The sequence below is a fragment of the Plutella xylostella genome, chromosome 12 (genome assembly GCF_932276165.1).
Source record: "Plutella xylostella chromosome 12, ilPluXylo3.1, whole genome shotgun sequence".
Taxonomy (NCBI): domain Eukaryota; kingdom Metazoa; phylum Arthropoda; class Insecta; order Lepidoptera; family Plutellidae; genus Plutella; species Plutella xylostella.
In genome coordinates this window covers 7,377,257-7,397,956 of record NC_063992.1, presented here as the reverse complement: position 1 = coordinate 7,397,956, position 20,700 = coordinate 7,377,257, and the positions used below count along the sequence as shown (strand labels likewise).

At 40.3% G+C, this 20,700-nt stretch overlaps 1 protein-coding gene across 2 annotated transcripts; it reads right to left on the bottom strand.

The window, feature by feature from the left end:
* Positions 1-1,004: 1,004 nt before the first annotated feature.
* On the bottom strand, positions 1,005-19,632 carry LOC105386797 (uridine phosphorylase 1). Of its 2 annotated transcripts, XM_048624405.1 has the most exons (9): positions 14,698-14,872; positions 13,100-13,301; positions 11,955-12,078; positions 8,478-8,639; positions 6,462-6,647; positions 3,980-4,118; positions 3,127-3,320; positions 1,664-1,737; positions 1,005-1,495 (listed from the first exon to the last, which is right to left on the bottom strand). In XM_048624405.1, exons 1-9 carry the CDS (start codon positions 14,855-14,857, stop codon positions 1,387-1,389), a joined length of 1,350 nt encoding a protein of 449 aa, XP_048480362.1. In that variant the 5' UTR covers positions 14,858-14,872; the 3' UTR covers positions 1,005-1,386. The 2 variants fall into 2 exon arrangements, with proteins under 2 accessions (XP_048480362.1, XP_048480363.1); XM_048624406.1 differs by lacking the exons at positions 13,100-13,301; positions 14,698-14,872 and adding an exon at positions 19,492-19,632.
* Between the last annotated feature and the right edge of the window lie 1,068 nt (positions 19,633-20,700).

The following is a 20,700-nucleotide window of genomic DNA, read 5'->3' as shown; positions in this document are numbered from 1 at the left end:
CTGAGTAATTTCACATTATTAAACCTTTTATTTAGCGATAAATATCTTATTAATTAGAACACTAATCCCATATATTTCTATAAGTATTGGAATTTTTGACACATCTAGTTTCTAGCTTCCAGTGAGAACGTAAAACCTGCCTTATACATAGCGCTAGATGATAATTATAGTGTAGCGCACTACAAATAAAGAAATTGAAGTAGGTAAATTTAATTTTAAATACAGCTGCATCTTTGTTAACTTTGTAGATAATTGTTATTCAGGTGAGACAAAGTTTCATTTATGTTTCAATAAATATAGTTTATGAACTACAAACACAAATTGCTAAAATTTTATGTGAAAATATGCTTAGGCCATGTGTATTGTACGCGAGACGTTTTGTAAATTACATGAATGCAAACTAACAATTCCACAATTATACCCATGAACAAATAATTTATACTTAGTTATTGAGAATACTTTATTGTGTACTTCCAAACGCCTAAATCTAATGTCGGTACACTGAGCTTTGTCTTGAGCATTTTTCGCTATTTCATAAAGTAATAAATTATTAATTAAAATAAGAATTACTTCTTGAAATATTAAACGAATTATGCACTCTCTACAACTTTTATGAATGCAATAACTTAACTATCACACTAAGCCCTTCCGAGCGTTTAGGCGGCGATCAGTGCTAAAAGGACAATAAATGCCGATGATGAAGCCACAAAACACAACACTATAAGTTACAATTATAATACATTTATAGTACATCATATAGTACCGGAATCAATAATGCTCACAGCTTTAACCAAATGTGTGCTACATTTTCTACAGTGTTCTTTAGGTATAGCTTTAGAGCTATTTTGCGTTGTATCACGCCATTACTGACTGGTATAGTACGCGCACGAAATTATGTTACAATACAATGTTGAAGGCTAGGCCTAAACCCTTCCTTCATTGGAAGGAGACCCGTGCCCCAGCAGTGGGGACGTAATGGGTCGTGATGTGATATGAATGTTGAAGACGACATCATAGCCCAATATCGTGTGAGATTGAGATTTTGATTAGATGCAACAGCCAACCAGCGCCATCGCTTCATTTGATCTTACACTGACCTAGCCAATCCCCGTGCAGTAAGAACGTCTCTCTTACATCATAATTCGTCTTGTGGGCTATGAAATCGATATCTTTATTTCTAATCCTCGTATCCGCTACACGACAATCGAAACTGAAATAAGTTCGACAATGTTCCTCAACATCACAAAACTTAATTTCTTTTCAACAACCACCATAATCTTGCAATAAATCTAGGTTTAAAAGTAGCATAACGGTTACCAGGAGTTATTCGTGCGCCTGCCAGTAGTACCTACAATGTATGGTGAAGTTCTTACTGGCTAGGGGTGCTTAGTCGTAGGTCTCGGACTCCTGTTGCACCAGCTTGAACCGACGCGGGCTCTTCACGGCGATGGAGCCGTGCCCGTCCAGCGACAGGCGACCCTTCATCTGCAGGTATCTGGAAGGGAATTGGGGGACTGTTAGAATGGTTATAGGTGTGATTGTGGTTTTTAGATAGAGATAAATAGGTATGTATGTTGTTTTCAAGAGAGGCACTCATGACATTATTTAAGTTTTTCAATAAAGTTGATAAGAAAAATATAATAAATACTTGATGAATACACACCTCTTGATGTACCGGCACACCAGCTTGGTCGGCCGCTGTTGCCACTCGTCCAGTACTTCCTTGGGAGCTAACACCTGAAATAAAGAATAATTTAGTCACTTAATAGATAATGGTGGCAATATGATAAGAAAGGATTCGGTCTGCGTAGTTGCCGAAATAAGCCAATAGCGGCCGCATCGTATAACGCACATGACTGCTGCCTTGATCCCCGCATCTCGATAAATGTTGACTACCCCTGCCTTGTGTATAAACTATAAACGCTCACCTGGTCTCCCTTGAGTCTATCCAGCAGCGTGACGCACACGACGGCCTAGATCCCCGCATGATGAGTGACAGCCGCGAAGGCTAGACTCTCCATCTCTATAAATGTTGACCACCCCTGCCTTGTATATGTCGCAGGCAACTGGTTTAATCTCATGTTTGATTGAACCACTAGGCCGTTCATTGGATGGCGCTATTCAGTTGTATGACTAAAGGACAACTCGTCAAGTCGTTGATTGTAACGTTCGACGTCTTGACTGAACGTCATTCAGCGAAGTCGTTGAATGGGATATAGTATAGCAACTTTGTAATGTCTGGTTAGGGTGAACATCACCAGACAAGAGTCAACAAAAAGACTATGTTACAAAGCTCTTATCTCACAAATTAACTAAACAATAACAATAAACGTACCTTCATATTGTTGTTCATAATTATCCAGTTTCACCACTTTTTTTCTTTGAAACTATCCGCCCGCGGCGTAATAATAGGTAAATTCATGTTGTCACACTATTTTAACACAAATAACGCACTAGCTAATTTATTTGCAAAAAACTAACAATATAGGTGCTTTTAGTGTCAGCTGTTAGCTGTTAGACGCCATATTTGTTTTATTCACCACCTGACTGATTTTAAGTCAGCTAACTAGTTGGACGTTTTGTGACGTTTGTACAATCAACGTTCGGCCTAGTCATACAACTGAACAGCGCCATCCAATGAACGGGCTAGTGGTTCAATCAAACAGGAGATTAAACCAGTTGCCTGCGACATATATAAACCCTTACCTGGTCTCCTTTGAGTCTATCCAGCAGCGTGACGCACACGACGGCTGCCCTGATGCCCGCATGATGAGTGACGGCCGCGAAAGCTAGACTCTCCATCTCTATAAATGTTGACTACCCCTGCCTTGTATATGAACCCTCACCTGGTCTCCCTTGAGTCTATCCAGCAGCGTGACGCACACGACGGCTGCCCTGATGCCCGCATGATGAGTGACGGCCGCGAAAGCTAGACTCTCAATCTCTATAAATGTTGACTACCCCTGCCTTGTATATGAACCCTCACCTGGTCTCCCTTGAGTCTATCCAGCAGCGTGACGCACACGACGGCTGCCCTGATGCCCGCATGATGAGTGACGGCCGCGAAAGCTAGACTCTCCACATCTATAAATGTTGACTACCCCTGCCTTGTGTATAAACCCTCACCTGGTCTCCCTTGAGTCTATCCAGCAGCGTGACGCACACCACAGCCGCCTTTATCCCCGCGTGGTGGGTCAGCGCCGCGAAGGCCAGAGACTCCATCTCGATGTTGACCACCCCTGCCTTGTGGATGCGCTCCAGGTACTCCATCTTGTCGGATTCGTTGAACTCGCAGAATGCGCCGTCCAGACGGCCTTGTCCTGGAGATTGAGTGAGAAGGATTTAGTATGCATTTATGGTGGATTGCGGAATGGTAAATCACATTGAATCTTGAATAGGACTTGCTTTCTTGAAGAAAATTCATCTTGGACAGAACCCTATACACTAAGTGAGCCTACAAAGGGCTTAATCATTAATTAAAGACAGTCTACACCTTCAGTGGTTCGTTCCTGAAATAGGGCATTTAGCATGATTTCAACAAAAAGCCTTGTCGAAGTTTCTATATGCACACCTCCATCCTACGTGCATAAATAGCAAGCCGCATAAATAATAAGTCTTGTCACGGCTTGCTATTTATAAGTAAGGCTTATAATTTATAAGCCTTATGGGCCAGTGTTCGTTGTACCTTCATAGAAGTCGTAGGTGCACATGGTCTTGCCGGTGACGGTGTCGTAGGGGTCCTCGGGGTATAACCTAGCCATGCGTGCGAGCGAGACGATGGCAGCTCCGGCTGTAGCGAGAGCGAGACAAATCTATATCTGTGGTCACATACCTTCATAGAAGTCGTATGTGCACATGGTCTTGCCGGTGACGGTGTCGTAGGGGTCCTCGGGGTATAACCTAGCCATGCGTGCGAGCGAGACGATGGCAGCTCCGGCTGTAGCGAGAGCGAGACAAATCTATATCTGTGGTCACATACCTTCATAGAAGTCGTATGTGCACATGGTCTTGCCGGTGACGGTGTCGTAGGGGTCCTCAGGGTCCGCCAGGCCGCGCAGCTCGCGCACCAGCCGCTTGTCCAGCTTGGCCGGCCGCGAGATCGTGTTGCCGAGCACATTCTGTGGTAGAACAGACGGTACGTAAGCTTAGTTCATTTAATTGATAGTATTAATAAATCGGCACATTAGCAATCAATAATCATCAAAAAGGGGTCTCAAGGAGATCTTAAACCTATAATATATCTGTCATGTCAGTTATGCAATGTTGCTAGGATTGTTGATTGCTAATTAGTCGATGACGATCGTGCGGTAGCTGCACTCTGCACATAGGTACTATACGAAGCTTGAAATAGGGATTTATCAAACAAAGATTTTGCCAGTGTCTTTTGGGATGTCTTAAAGCTGCAGAAAAACAAATCTGGCGGTTGGATTCATCATCATCAGTCACTTTCATCATACTGCTGAACACAGGCCGTTGCGAAGATGCCGACATCAGCACGCACACGCACTCGGCTTCCCTCATTCAACCACTACCAAACATGTTGCAAACGCAGGTTTCGGCTTAGTATATCCTTTTTACTACACCCTGTATATAGCGCTTAGTAACATCTTGAAAGTCAATGAGTAAGTTCAATAATACTATGATAGGAGGGAGTCAGAGGCGCTGCCCTAGCACTTTAGGTACATTTCTACTCACGTGTTTGATTATGATCCTTATCTAGTATTTACATACAAGTTTATTTTTAACAACAACAGCATTACCTAATAGTTTATATCGAACAAACGTTGATTGTGTTTCTCCGCAGTTAATCTCTAATCGATAACCTATGGCTTCTGCACAGTATGTCAACTCGTTATCAATAGGGTAAGGGGGATTGTTTTGTCCTACGTTAATCTTAAATAAGTACCCAACTACCCATTAAACCCAGGAACTAAAGACATAAATAGCATATTAATTATTGATGATGCAATAAAATAATAATCGTATCATAACATAATCATGTGTAAGGGTATTTTTAATTTGTTATATATAGGTTTCTAATATCGACTGAAAATGGAAATAGTTCCATGCACATGCATGCATATTTTTTACTCACTTGTTACCATTTCACATAACACAGCTGAACAATTGTTAAAGGCACGCGACCTAACATGCAGTCCTTTGAAGTTTTAATTGCAGTTGGTACTAAATTAATAATTAAGGCCAACATACTAGTGTGTTGGTTTTTACTTACATATTTTGCGTAGGAACATAAAGTTATTAATTCTAATCTAGCCCTCCCTCGCTTCTGTGTATTAATAAAATGAGTAAGTACTTAACATGTGTTGTGTAGGGCACCACTTGGTCATAACAGCGCCGTTTAATACATAATTAATTGATAATCGATACTTACCCTGGGCTTTGTATAAAGTCGTGACTATACAAGTTTGTACCACAAAAGAAAAGGTTGTATCTATTAATACACTATAAGTGCTTTATAGAAACTAGACCGCATTTATCGAGTTTCTATCATTTAAAATTTTACTCCGCAAGTTTAGCCAAAAGTCTTTAAGTTATTCAGCACGGCTAGTAAACCTTTTTGGCCTTGTTTAGCACTTTTGCTGTCAACTAGAGTCACCTTCTTTTGGATTGCTTTTGCTGACACTATACTCATCCCCTTTCGGCTTACTGAACCCTGTAGAATAAATTATAAAATCACATCAACTCACCACATCAAGAGCGTTCTTCAGCGACCCATCCACGGCCTCCTCGGATATAACCACGGTGCCTCCCTCGTAGCCGACGCCGCCGCACGTGCCGATGCGGAAGAACACGGGCTCGCGCACGCGCGCGTGGTACATTCTACTACAGCTCTAGTGCCTCCATTCAAGTAACAACACGACGGCATTATACCAGCGATCTGCATTTTCCTGGTTGAATTTTAGGAGCCACAGAACTAAATGGCGAGTGGAACTTGACTTGCTAGGTTTCTTTTACCACATACGAATACATCGTACCTAATCGTTAAGGTTCTACAGGCGTTTTCGTTGTACGAAACATAAAAGACCGACGTAAAAATGCTGCCGCGGATAGACAAATATAATAAATAACTCACCACATCAAGGGCGTTCTTCAGCGACCCATCCACGCCACGGCCTCCTCCGATATGACCACAGTCCCTCCCTCGTAGCCGACGCCGCCGCATGTGCCGATGCGGAAGAACACGGGCTCCCACCCGCCCGGAGGTAGGTACTACATTCTACTACAGCTTCAGTCTCTCCATTCACGTAACACGGCGCCACTCAGTGACCCGCATTTTCACGGATGAGTTTTAGGTGCCGAAGAACTAAATGGCGGGAGAAACTTGACTCTTTGGTTTCTTTTACCGTACATAGATCGTAATAGTTAAAGTTATACAGGCGTTTTCCTAAAAAAAAATGCTGCCGCGGATTGAGGCACTAGTATAAAAAACTGCAACTTACCACATCAAGAGCGTTCTTCAGCGACCCATCGACCGCTTCTTCCGATATGACCACAGTCCCCCCCTCGTAGCCGACGCCGCCGCACGTGCCGATGCGGAAGAACACAGGCTCGCGCACGCGCGCGTGGTACATCAGCTTGATCAGCTCGTGCAGGAGGATGCCCACTGACGGGATGCCCATGCCGTGCTGGAAGGGAGGAGTAGGTTTTATTGTGGAGAAACACAATGTGTATAGAAAAAAAAGATCCCAACGAATTAAGAACCCCCTCCGTTTTTTGAAGTCGGTTAAAAAGAGTGGCCGTTTCGCGTTAGCGCCGTAGCGCACTTGAAAGCGTGTGTCTGGACCAATGCGTAGAAGACACTTTTTAGGTCCATTGCTGATATACGCATTTTTTTATATATGTCCACTGATATTTCCCCCATTTATGGACCTAATTTCATAATATTTTATTTGATGTATTAGGTTTATCTGAGGGTACCTACCACTTTTTTATTTTATTGCGGAGAAACGTTTATTGGAAAAAGAGCGGCCACTAAGGGCCAGGCCACAACACTGCGTTGCGACGTCACATCGCAAAATTCTGCGACTGTTTTAGAAGTTTTCCCGTACAAATGCTTGATTTACTGTCGCAGATTTTTGCGTTGCGACGTCGCAACGCAGTGTTGTGCCCTGGCCCTTAGGGTTTTGGCTAGGCTAGTATTATAAATTTACTCGAGCAGCATCGTTAGAATTGTTTGGAATGAAAGGTTCCGCGAAAGATCCCGGTAAGTACCTTAATTTGCAGGTTTCAAGGGAAGGGTATTAAATTATTTACAAAGGCATCTCCGGAAATGACGGAAACATTTAGAACCAGGATAATTTACAGAAGAAAATTATTGTTGAGTACCTAAGGAAGGTACTGTAGGCAACTTTTTATTCCTACTTCGTTCGAAAAGTGATTTCCTGGAATTCGCGCCATCATCGTTGTAGTTCTGGGAATTTCGAGCGATAACGCAACAGGAAATTGACAATAACGTGCTTCCCTCCTCGCCTAGTGTTTTTTTTTCTTCGGTGTCCCCGCCTCTAAGTATACTGCGCAGTCTCCCAGTAGGTAAGTCTCCTATAGGTATGTAGGTAATACATAGGAACCTATGCAACAACAACGAAGTATTGACTTGTAATGTGAGTTGTGAAAGTAATTCGAAAAAATATTTTTAAGTTCCTTATGACTAGGAAGTGTAAAATACCTACTAGTACCTATATTGACTTTCGGATCTATACGTGAGCACGTATCCAACTTTCATTTGGTCGCAAATATTAGTACAGTACCTATCAAATGAGAGCAAAGTAATTTATCATTTAGCGAGACTCCGTCCAAACAGTAAGACGGCTACAGTGCGGATGCGGAGTAGCATTCTCTGTAAGTTCCCGCTCAATTACCTACGAATGATGGATGCGCCATCCGCCGGCGCGCCGCAGAAACGAATCCATTCTTGTCTTCACCCCTTGCTTTTGTTTGCTGTTCGCATATTGCGTCTGTGGCCCAGTTTGTTTATTTATGATTGTTTGTTGAGAGGTTTTCAAACCAGTTCATTTTGGCTGGCTATATATTTCGCATTGAAACGTAGCTCCAACATTATATGTACCTACGTGGGTAGGATTTGGAATTTGGACCTCAACTTTTGGGTACTAAAGACAAAAAATGGTAGAAGAAAAAATAAGTTCCGTTAAAATCACTTCCAATATCAATATCTAAAGCTATTCCGTGCATCACGGCTTGCGACTGTCACGCGCGGCCGACAGCTGATGTCGATGAAAATTGCAGCTTATGCCATCAGCTGTCCGCCACGCGCGACAATCGTAATCCGCAAAGCACGGAATTTACCATTCCGTTGCTATATACCGTCAGGCACGGAGGATTTATATTTAAAAAAGTTTGTTTTGCTCACAAAGAGTTTTAGGTCCAGCAATGATGACATTATTCCATGACACACTGTTTGTGTAGAGCGGCCGAGACGTTAACCGACAAGTACTCACGCTCACAGACAGCACGGGGCCCACTTTGTACATGGAGTAGCGGTAGGAGAACTGGCTGATGTCCTGCAGCGTGGTCCCGCACGGCAGCTTGTGCCCGATTTCCGCCATGATGGTGTGCGCGAACTGCTCCATGCGCTTCGGGGTGCCGCCCATGCACACGAACTGGGGGGAAAAGAGGGGGTTAGAAAGATAGAAAAACTTATTCTACTTAGTACTTATAAAAGGTAAAATGTTATCGGTGGCATTCCCTTTGCCAGTTCATGTACTGGATATACTGAGCAACATTCAATATGAGCTAACTTTGCTATTTCCATAAATCCAAGTGCGTTAAACCTACACCTTTTTACATGCATGCGGGCAGCGCCAACAAAGGTTTACAGCAGAATTAAATCGAACTCTAAAAAGTCTTCAAGGGATAGGTGATTTAAAATCTGTTACACTCCGACAGCCGTCTGATTGTGGCGGTCATTTACTGTCGACATGTGTCCGATGTATGCCGACATTGCCGACCGAACTTCTTGGGACACTATTCAAGCCCTTATAACCTTTAACACGCTACGTTTTAATATTACTTAAATGGACATGGTAAATCATAAATCAAATGTATGTATGTTAATTGATGTTAATATATGAAACCATAAAGAAATATTAGGACTGACACATGATGATTAGCGACATCTGATTAGTGTCCATACGTGCGCGTGGGGTAAATTATCATTAGGTTATTTGATTTCAAAGAAGTTATAAATTATGTTGGGTCTGGCAAAGAAAACCCATTGATCAATATTCACGTAATTTAATCCTTCAAATCTTTATGGAGCTTAAATATAAATTTTAACTGGTTTAAAAACTTTCTATACCGAAGTACTTTGATTAAAACTTGGCCAGATTTTTTAGGCAGTGTAAATGGGGATGAAGGATTTTTAAATTGGTCGTTATGTCCAAAGTTAAGCAGCTTAGTAAAGCTTAGCTTAGCTGCGTGGCTGGCACCCGGCCAACTGAGGCCAAACATCTGGCAAACACCACACATTCATACATATGTAATGTTTCGTGAATGAATTTCAAAGTAAATACGACCCTTTCAGCAAATGCGGAGTTACATTCACATACATATTTTAAATGTAGCATGTATCTGAATTGGACTTTAAACTTTAGCTGGGTCATTCGTTCTAGATATTATGACTCTCTGACCAGCAGCATTCTGAACATCCCCTTGACATCAACACCAGCCCCCCGAGTTGCACCGAAATTCGCGCAGCTATAATAAGCTTAAAAAACGGTAAAGCCCCTGGTAATGACAACGTCCCCCCAGAAGTCCTAAAAGCCGACCTAGCAATGTCGTGTAACCTTTTGTTTCCCCTACTTAAAAGAATCTGGGAGTCAGAAGAAATACCGAGAGAATGGAAAGAGGGATACATTGTCAAAGTACCGAAAAAGGGAAGCATGTCAGACTGTAACAACTATCGGGGAATCAGCTTACTGCCGATGTGCTCCAAAATTCTAGCGAAAATTCTGCTACAGCGTATGGCGACGGTGATGGAACCAAAATTCAGAGATGAACAAGGAGGCTTCCGGGTAAACCGCTCCTGTACGGACCAAATAAATGTCTTGCGTATAGTGATTGAACAATGCAGAGAGATGCAAAACGAAGTCTATGCTCTGTTTGTAGATTTTGAAAAAGCGTTCGACACTATACAATGGGATACTATGTGGAAAGTACTTCGACAGAAGGGCGTACCAGGGAAAATTATAAATCTGGTCCGAAACTTGTATGTTGGCTCCACGTGCAGAGTGATACATCGTGGACAGCTGTCTGAAGCTATAAATGTATCTGCTGGAGTTAAACAGGGATGCCTTATGTCACCGTTACTCTTTCTTGTCGTAATAGACGAAGTGATGCGCAGAGTGGTTAAAGATAAGGAAAGAGGCATACCTTGGCGCCCAAACCGTGACCTCGAAGACATTGATTATGCCGACGACCTATGCTTACTATCCGCAAGCCGGGACGATCTACAGCAAAAGACCTTGGACTTAGTCACAATATCTGCCGAATATGGAATGCGTGTCAACGTGTATAAGACCAAAGATATGCGAATAAACACAGACGACATAGAACCCATTCAGATTAATGGCAAGAACATAGAACAAGTGGAAAAATTCTGCTATCTCGGTAGCATGATAGATCACAACGGAGGCACGGATATTGACGTCGAGGCGAGAATCAACAAGGCACGAGCAGTGTTCGGACAACTGAAGAACTTCTGGCGTTCCAAGAACATCAACCGTAACACCAAAATCAGGATCTTTAACTCCAACGTAAAAACTGTCCTCTTATACGGGTGCGAGACTTGGTTTGTGCGTAAAGATATTTCCCACAAGCTTCAAGTTTTTATAAACAAGTGCTTGCGACGAATTCTGGGAATATTTTGGCCACGAACCATCAGAAATGAAGACCTTTGGACTCTCACAAACCAGAGACCTACGCATTTAGAGATCCTCGATCGAAAATGGCGCTGGATAGGTCATTCGTTGCGGCAGGAGGACTCTCGCCTCACAAAGCAGGCCCTAGTGTTTGCCCCGCAAGGAAAATGAAGGATAGGGCGCCCAAGAATAACTTGGATAAGGACATTAGCCCAGGAGATCAAGTCGATCAACATGAGCTGGCCAGAAGTTGTGGCTGCTGCCTCTGATCGTCAGAAGTGGAAAGCTGTAGTTGCGGCCCTATGCTCCACTAGGAGTTAAAGGACTTAAGAAGAAGAAGAAGATTATGATTCTCTGTAAAGATACTGTGTTGAACGTATTCCAAAACACACCTACAATGGAACATTTATGAACAGTTTACCATCGCATAGAAAGTGCCAATATTGTAAGTAACCTGTGAGGGGTACTCACTGTCAGAGAAAACAGAACAAAACAAAATAGAGCAAATCAATTATTTACAAAGATGATAATATAGGTGTTTATGTTGTTAATTTATTATGTCTGGCGAGGTACGCTGCAGGCTGCAAATATCTATGTAAATAATAATCGATATCTTAATGTAAAAATATCTTGCAGCTGAATATTTAATTTCTGTGGACGTGCGTTGGCGGATTATTACCTAAACGTTATGAATATGAGATTGATATGTCTATAAGACCTACTACCGACACGTGAGGCCTATGTTGACTGAATACCCGAAGTCCTCACTCATCCAGCCACTACCGGCCAAAGGTCCCAAACTTCGCTTGACACGAACAGAACCTTAGGCCGGTAGCGACTCTCCATTCGAGAACTCTTGTACATTCTTCAGCATATACCTAAGGCCGGTCGATTCCACACCAGCTTGATATTAAGAGCTATGTTGGTTACCTAGTTAACTTACGAATTAAGTACCTAATAAAATTTTTAGGAGTTAGGTATGTTGTGTATTTCTTTATGATACAAAAAAATATATATTATAATGAACCGATCGTTCTGATAAATAGCAACAATTACCTTAACGTCCCCGAACATCTCGACGAGGTCGTGCGAGCCGGAGCCCAGCGCCAGGTGGTACAGGATGTCCTGGTCCATGAGCTCGATGTGCGGGTTGCGCAGGCGCACCGACCCGTCCGGGTATCTGCCGGAGAAAGGACACTTTAGGGATGTGTGGATAGTTAGCGGATTTTGTTACGCATGTAGGACTGTTTGATTTTCCCGAATTTAGAGAGTAGTATGTTTCTACGCATAGCGAAGAAGACGAGACGGACCAAAGATTCTAAAAACTGGAGCAAAATGGAAAAAGAGCGAGTTTCTTTTATGGATTCCTTATTTATTTTCTGAGCTCGCCTTGTCTGAAGTTGATTAAATTAAAAGGACCATAAAAAAGGAAGACGCATCTCACAAAGTCGATAAAGTTGCTAAAGATATCACAGATTAATTCACAAACATCGATCTTCACAAAGGTTACGAGTCGTTACATGCAATTAGTAGATAAAGCAAATAAAACAACCTGACAAGTAAATACCAACACTGTTAATCGCTTGTTAAAAAATAACTGTTAATTAATTTAAAACACCCCGTCGTGACATAATTGACAAGTTATCAACATGGCAATTTGTTAAAAAGTGCATCGGTAAATGTAAAAAATATCTGCGTAATTAATTTAAACAACCTCTTCCACCTTAAATGGAAAGGCATTTTAATTTGGGTCCAGTTCTTTGTTGTATGTATTTATTTTAATGGTTTAACAATATGGTGTCTTCTTCAGATCCGCGTAGTTAATGCTAAGGTAGAAAACTATTAAGAATTATCGATGAATTTCAGTCGGTAAACATAGTTATCATGGACATAATGGCAGATTGGCAGGTGGTTAACATACCACGGCAACACCAGCACGACATTACTTAATGGTAGGGATGGGTAAGGGCAGTTTACATCCAGATTATTGGCTGGCTATTTCGAGGTTACTGTTTCCAAGCTGTACTATTCAGATTTATTCAACTACCTATCATCCAAAGGTTCGTAAGGTAATTAGTATTTCCAAATTAATGTAGTATCCAAGTTAGGATATGTGCCTATGACATAGACGCAGCTGTTAGTTAGTCATCACAAATAACGCATTCACCCCAAAAAAAAACAAAAGCAAAACAAACAAAAACCTAAGGTCGTTGACATGTCGTTCCTCCGCGCCTTCCGTCTCCTCGTCGTAGGTCTTCCTATGCGGGTGGTGGCTGGCGGCCGCGGCTCCGTTGGCGCTCTTCTTGCACCCGTTCTGGTGGGGTGCACGCCCCTCCACTGCCACGCAGTCACATGGCATCTTGCTGGGTAGGGTTGCTACACGGCCTTGATCGGTGGACACGGCTATAGAAACATTGCAGGGTTTATGCTTTGTTCCATAATGGAATCCCATATCGGGTTTGAATGCAGTAAAGCAGTGGACTTGTTATGTGAAACAGGTGTAGTCCTATAGGACTATTTTATCATTTGGAATGTAAATATAATGGTTAAGCCGAAGTGATGGTGCTACTTGTATCTGACTGGTATCTTATTCTGGACTTATACAGAATATTCATCATTTTCAACCTGAGCTGGCGTAAGAATCTTAATTAAAATCGGTTCAATCTGGATTACCAACGCCTACAGCTTAAATCCAAATTAGGAAAGTATCGATTAACTTGTACTAAAGGAGATAAATTATTTTACTTAATTCACCAACACCAGTGGAACTGGATCTAGCTACAAGTAGGTAGGTACTCGTTATTGTGTGAACTGTGTCACCTTGAGAGCCGTGTGTTGTGTAAACAAAACCCAACAGGCTCGCAAACTTTTATCATTATTGCGAACTTCCTTGTTGTCCATTTGCACTTACATTTTGGTTTCCTACTCGAACATTATTTATCTTCAGGAAGATAAGTTTCCAAATATTTAGTATTGTACCCCAAACGTATGAACTGCGGTGAGTGTTTAAAATAATCCTGGCCCTGTAGCACGGGGCGCTATTAGGATGTGACAAAAGTTCTCCGTCGCGCTCGCTCTTGAGCTTGAACTGCTGATATCAGTCGGATTCTCAGTGTTTTAAACCACGAAGCAACAGACAAACAGCTGTTTATTCACTACGTTATAAATTAATACAGGAACACGATACGAACAGGTAAAATGACACCTTCATATAGTATAGATAGGTACTCTACTGTACGAGCTGTAGCCATCCAGCATTTAAATGCGTCTTTTCGTCCCAACTTTTCCAATTTAAGTATGGTAATGGTAACCCTATTTCCGGTCACTTAGCATTTGCCCATTGGCTGCTGCTATTTCAGGGAACTGGTCGACCTCTGACCCTTCCATATTGTTGAAAACTACAGATACCTACTGAATCCAGTCTGCGAATTCTAGTTTCAACTGTGTGAAATATTTTCTATTTCAGATTTTTATGTTATTTACTTCAGAATTTATTTCTGTAACCTGCATATTATTATTTACTTTACCTAGTCTTTATTTTTTGCGAGTATTATTTAGGCTACATGCTTGCATGAATTTAAATGCAGTAAGTAGGTACCTACGGTATGAACAGAAGCAATGTTCAATGTATATTTCAAAACCGGCTTGACTTATGGATCACTCGGCCGACCTCGCTCGCGTGACTTTCGATCAATCAGCACCTAAAACACTCGGTACATAGGTAGGTACTATTGGTACTTAAATATTATACTAAAATCTCTCGCACCTTCACTTCATTAAATTACATTCTAAAACATACCTTGGTTAGTAAAAAATACAAACAAATGCACTTTTAATTTATAACTCCCGATTAGAATTTCGATAAAAATATGAGCACGCAATATACGCTGAACACAGAAAGCGGTCTGACTGAGAATGCCCAAGTGCTCGAGTTTGTTTGCAATCATAACATTCAACATCGTCACTACGGTATTACATCACACTCGTCGACGCGAGATAAACTATTGATGCTCTACTCCACTGATGGCTTCCTATGGGCGATGTCTGATGTTGACAGGTTTAGCTCATCGTTGGACGGTGTGTAGGGCGTGCGATTAGTTTGAAGGGCCCTGCGGGTGCGGTGCAGTTGGCATTAGATGCAACGTGAGGGTGGGACGCGTGAGTGGACGTCAACGATGATTGAACGCCCACGAGGAATCTTAAAAGGAATTAATACTTTTTATGACAGTCTATATGAACTTACAATTTCAATGTAAAATAAGATCAATCTCTTTCCTATAAACATTATCAGACTTCTGCGAAATTCTACATAAATTTATTTATTATTGCCTAAAATTAAAAACAATAACATGTTTGGGCACGATGGATGACGCAAAGTTATGAGAACTTTTTATGTAAGTATTTTTTGGCTAATTCTTATCTCGATGTCTCATGGGCCAGATATTCATATCTTATACTTATGTAGGTAGGTACTTATCGTAATTTGAATGTATGTTGTCCATGTGGAAAGGTCATTCTTTTGTGAAGATTCGAAATGCATTTTCCTTACCTTAGTCATAGCCCTTAGCATGGCATCTGTACCTACCTACGTCAAATCATGTCACCACGTTTGACGCAGATTGCGATATACCTAATGACGTTTATCTGCATAAATAGGGATACCATGCCGAAGAGGCAGCAAGTGTAAGGTGTAAAGGTAAAATAGAAATGTTAGCATTGGAATTTTTTTTCACCTTTTAATTATTTTATATGTATATTATCTTATCATCATTATCACACCCATTCCCGTAAGCTTTAAGCTTACTCAATTGACTTTCATGATGAGATGCGAAAGGTCACGCATCCTAACGATTATCTTTTTATCGAGCAGACATCTTATTATTCCATCCGCATGTTTATCTACTTAAAAAATAAATATGTCTCGCGCTCCGAAGAAAATAAGATCACGTATACACAGCTCGCTAGAGAAATAACTGCAAGCTTTTATTCGTACCATATTTTGACTAAGTAGGCACTAACGTAAGTATTAAGTATTTGAATATCTTGGATCAGTGGTATCATAGTTTTTTTTAAAGCCTGTAGTTATAAATTGTTGGATGGTGTATTGTATGTTGACTAAATTATATATGTATTATAAGTATGTAAGTACAGTAACTCAGTAGTCAGTAGGTACATTTATATATCTATACGTAAGTACATTTTATAATTCGGTATGATTGTAAGAAGTACTTATATCCTCCACAGGCATTGCCCATCACCGTCACGGGACTCACGGGTCGGTAGTAGTAGTAGGGTTGGATATGGGCTATTATTGGGTAGATACTCTACCTGTGTCCCACAAAGCAGCAATACTTAGCTACCAGCCCCACTAACCGCCGCTTGTTTACCTAGCACTAACATGTTACGTGGCTTGTGTGTTCAGGTGTAAGGCGCATTTCACACGACATTCACAACTATTTGCGGTTTCGTGTAAAGGTCAGTTCTCTGAGCTTTGTGGCCGTATTTGCGAGAGGGCTAGACTGCAAAGGCATTTTTTAGGGTTTCATTGCTATAATATTGGCTGAAAAAATTTAGGTAAGTAAATACTCATAGATTTGTTATGTCTGTCTATCTATGGTACGTTATTTTCCTTAATTTTTCCGAAATCATCAGAACTAGACTGTTGAAGCTTTTTCATCTGTAAATCGCTTTACTTCGGTCTTGAAAATGTTTATTTAGGTTTGTATATTTGTTCTAAACTTAAAACTCTTACAGCTTTATGAATTTTTAGGCTACCTACCAAATGCACCACATTTCCATTCCAAAATCACGCTACCGTGACAGTTTTTACCCGCAATAAAGTTTATCCAACTGACTGCGCCACCAAAACTCATAAAAGGAAATAGGTACCGTACTTCTATCATAAAGTGTTTGGCTACGGTGAGTTTTGGAAGCCGACTACACTTTTGTAGCTTAGCTTTTGCCACAATGTAAATTCATTTGTTACTCATGCATGACTGTACAAGGTGCTATATGTAGTGCTGCGGCGTCTCTCGGTGTGTGCCACAGCATACAAAGCTCCTGATTAAACATGAAAATATAATTTAGTTCAACATCTGCAAAAAAGTTAAAAAGGATTTTCATTGGTGCCTCACCTCTGCTCTGCTAAAATCCTGAATGAATTTTACATTCAGGATTTAAAAATATCAATTTATATATTTTTTTATAAGCGAATAGGTGTAACTAGTTGTTACTCTATCACGTAAAAATTACTGTGGGAACAGGTTTTCATGAAATGTTTTATGCAGGAGGCAGGTGTGCCTGGATAAACACAGAGGCAACTTTAAAACTAGCTAGGAACAGAACACGAAGCTAGCTAGTAACTTATCATTTTTAAACATTTTTAAATTAATAACTTACTCCTTATACTTATAAATACATTATACGCAAGTTGGGAAGTTCAAAACTCAGTGGCAACAAACACCTCCAGTGTTTGCGCGGAGGTTCATTAGTAAGCATCACATTACTACGGAAACTGGGGTTCCAAACCTCGTGAAAGTTTCAGCTACAACAGTATTATTACAATTAGACACCTTCCTCTTCGTTGCAACTGTGAATAATACATAATTTATCCACTTCTAAATAATGAATAATTTATTATAGATATAATAATTTATTAAAGCTCACATATAAGTGACGCTTAATGGCGTGTGAATTGTGCATAGCAGTACAGTTCTCCCATCTTAATAATGCGCATGCAAATCTTCGCAAACTGTCGTATTCCCGGAAACACCCGAATCAGTGCCTTAAAAAAAGCACTCGCATTTTGATCCTTGTTCGAAAGAAATAGTAGTCAATATCATGTGACACATAATCGAAAACAATTTGGGCGGTCGGTGGCTGTCACCGATCAGTCAAGGGTCTCAAGGTCAAGATCAATATTACTTTTGTGGAATTATAAAGAGCTGCAATTACACATCGTTCTTGTTATTTTTTTCAAATGTGAATTTAATTTCAACTTTAATTATTTTTGACGATGCCATATTATGAGGCACATTTAAGAATAAAATATGCGTCACATTGATAGACTTCACTTTGCCAATAAAGCCACACCCAAAAGACCAAGTTTATAATTGTAATATTATTGTGAATGATCAGCTCTGTAAATACTTTTGAACTGAGATTTTAATGGAAACATTTTTATTAATGTGAAATAATCAGTGCTGTAAATACTTTTGAACTGAGATTTCAATTTTTTTATATAAACCTGTGTTTGAAATCCATTACTCCTTATAATATAAACCTTGTGTTACGAGTATTCAAACCTTATTCTTTCATACATCTTTACATCAGCTTCAGTAAGACACTTGAAAAGTACCTACTGTAACATTTTCGAAGTAAATTTTAATATTATGGAATATTATGAATTATCGAATCAAATTTCGTTACTGATAAATCAATTATCTCTTTTAGCACCAATTACATAATTCTACTAAAATTTCATGAAGAAAATGCACTTAACCACTCTAAATACATAATAGTTTTCTAACGCTCGGGAATACGACCGTTGCCGAACAATGACGAAGATTTCTATGTGCATTATCAATTTTGGGGAACTGTATATCGTTGGCCATTGGAAAATTATTTTAACTTACTGATCGTAATTTTATAGTAATTTTCAGAATATTAAGTCTTAGTTTTAGTCTATTTGTATGAACCTACATGTATGATGAACCCTGCTTTGAAATCAGTCAACCGTATTACGATAACCAAAGGTTCTTGGAAGATCTAAATGTCAATAATGTGGTTAGTAGAGATAATTGCTCTTCTTACCAAAACAACGACAGGGTGTTTCAAAAGTGGTACTTAAACGGATAAAGTCGTCAATCTAAACAACATGCCTATATATCGTAAATTCGTGAAAAGTAAATGCTACTAGGAACCTATACCAAAAAAGTAACTCTAGGTATAAAAGCGAAAAGCAAACAAAAATGCATATTGTGCAAACTGCAAAGTAAGCAAAGTGGTCACATTGTTGTGAGATCTGATTTTGGTTTACAGCACTATCACATAAAATCTAGCACGTCTCGTAGATGATGTCGAGCAAAACCTAAATAACTTATTGAAAGTTATGTTTTTACCAAATATTGACATAAAGTCATTCTAAATGGTTTTCTTCGGTCAGTAGATGCCTGAAACCATTATTTATCTATTGTAGGTGGGTGGCGCAGAACACATGAACACATGGTGTACGACCGAATCGATGAAATTACTTAAATTAAACAACACAGCACTGTGAGCACCGGACAATACCCATTTAACTGTAGAAGAGGTCGGAGCAAGTTCACCTACTTTTAAACGGGTCAAATGAAAAATCAGTCGAAACGCAACAGTTATTTCAGAGCATCCACCAAAGCCATTCATTAGGCGCTTATTCAAGTCTCGCTGAAGAGTTCAGTACAAGTTGCTGATAACATAAAGGATTGTAAATAAAGCGCAATCAGTTTGCTAATGGGAGATAATTAGGTGTACATAAAACGTATAGCAGGCGTTCTGAAAGACAGCGAATTCCTATAAAACCGATGAAGAACAGATTTAGGATAGTTGCACTTACTCATCCCTTAGTTCATCTTTGTCGAAAGACATGGTGGCTCGGCACACTCGGGTCACTCGGGGGGACACTGGGACAGGGCAGCAGATCGATCTCGGCTGACGGCAGGGGCGCGACTGACCCCCAGCTGCCAGAGGGCGCCACTGCAGCCTGAAACAGCGCATGCGCGGGTCCTCAAGCTATACGTAGCTAAGGGATACTTGGCTACCCCAGTCTGCTCGTAGGGGTATTAAGTTATAGGCAGCTGGTATGGTTTTTATTGAGTAGGTATGTGAGCATATTTGCGACCGCCTGGGAGTAAGTAATAAACTTTACTTCAGTAATCTAATATACAGAACGTAAATTTGAAAGGATCTTAATAAAAATCTGAGTAGGTGTATAACTTAGAAAGGATAAGGATTAACACACTCACAATTTATCTAGGTAGGTACTATCTTGAGGGGTAAGCGGAGGTACATTGCTCCGTTCACTAGGTTTATATTATATCACATTAGGTTTTAGACTCCATGTTCACCTATCCAAAACCTGAAAGAATACTTATGTGTAATAAATAATTATTCTAGCCGAGGATCCTACCCTGTACCCCCGGGTAACAAATTGCTATCGTGAATATTTGGCCATGTCGCGATGTGTACGCTTTCATATCTATCTCGTGATAGCGTAATTATAAACTACATAATAGTATTTCGACTGTATGTACGCTATAACGGACTTAAAATGAGTAGCTATTCCAATGTTTATATAACATATTTTTATTAACATATTATAACATATTTCATTTTACGTAGTCAGTATAGTAGATGTGCAGAAGAAAAACACAGAATTCATGATGCCTTATACACTTTATTTTGGTTCCAACTGACAGAATACACAGGTATTTAACTCATATACTTAATTAGGAAGGAAGTAGGTACTAGAGATGACTAATAAAATAGCAATATTTAATGTATGCAATGATAAAACACATATCTATAGTACACATAGTGTCTAGTTACATATTATATTTGATTATCTTGATGGCAAACCGATACATTTAAATTTTCATACGGAAAATAGTTTGCGGTCAAGTTTTCAACACCTTTGTCACACTGGCGTGCAAGGAAATGGGACACTAGGGTGGATATTTTACTCACATAGAGCACTCCACTTTGAGCAGGTTGCCTGAGCACCACACTTGGCTAGGTGCCATGTGGCACACTCTCAGTGTACGAT

Excerpts from the sequence above, each read along its gene's own strand:
- LOC105386797 (XM_048624405.1), bottom strand. The coding sequence starts at position 14,857 with ATGTTGAATGTTATGATTGCAAACAAACTCGAGCACTTGGGCATTCTC. Across the intron at positions 3,321-3,979 it reads CACATACGACTTCTATGAAG|GACAAGGCCGTCTGGACGGC; the intron begins GTATGTGACCAC and ends CTCAATCTCCAG. Across the intron at positions 1,496-1,663 it reads GTGTGCCGGTACATCAAGAG|ATACCTGCAGATGAAGGGTC; the intron begins GTGTGTATTCAT and ends ATTCCCTTCCAG.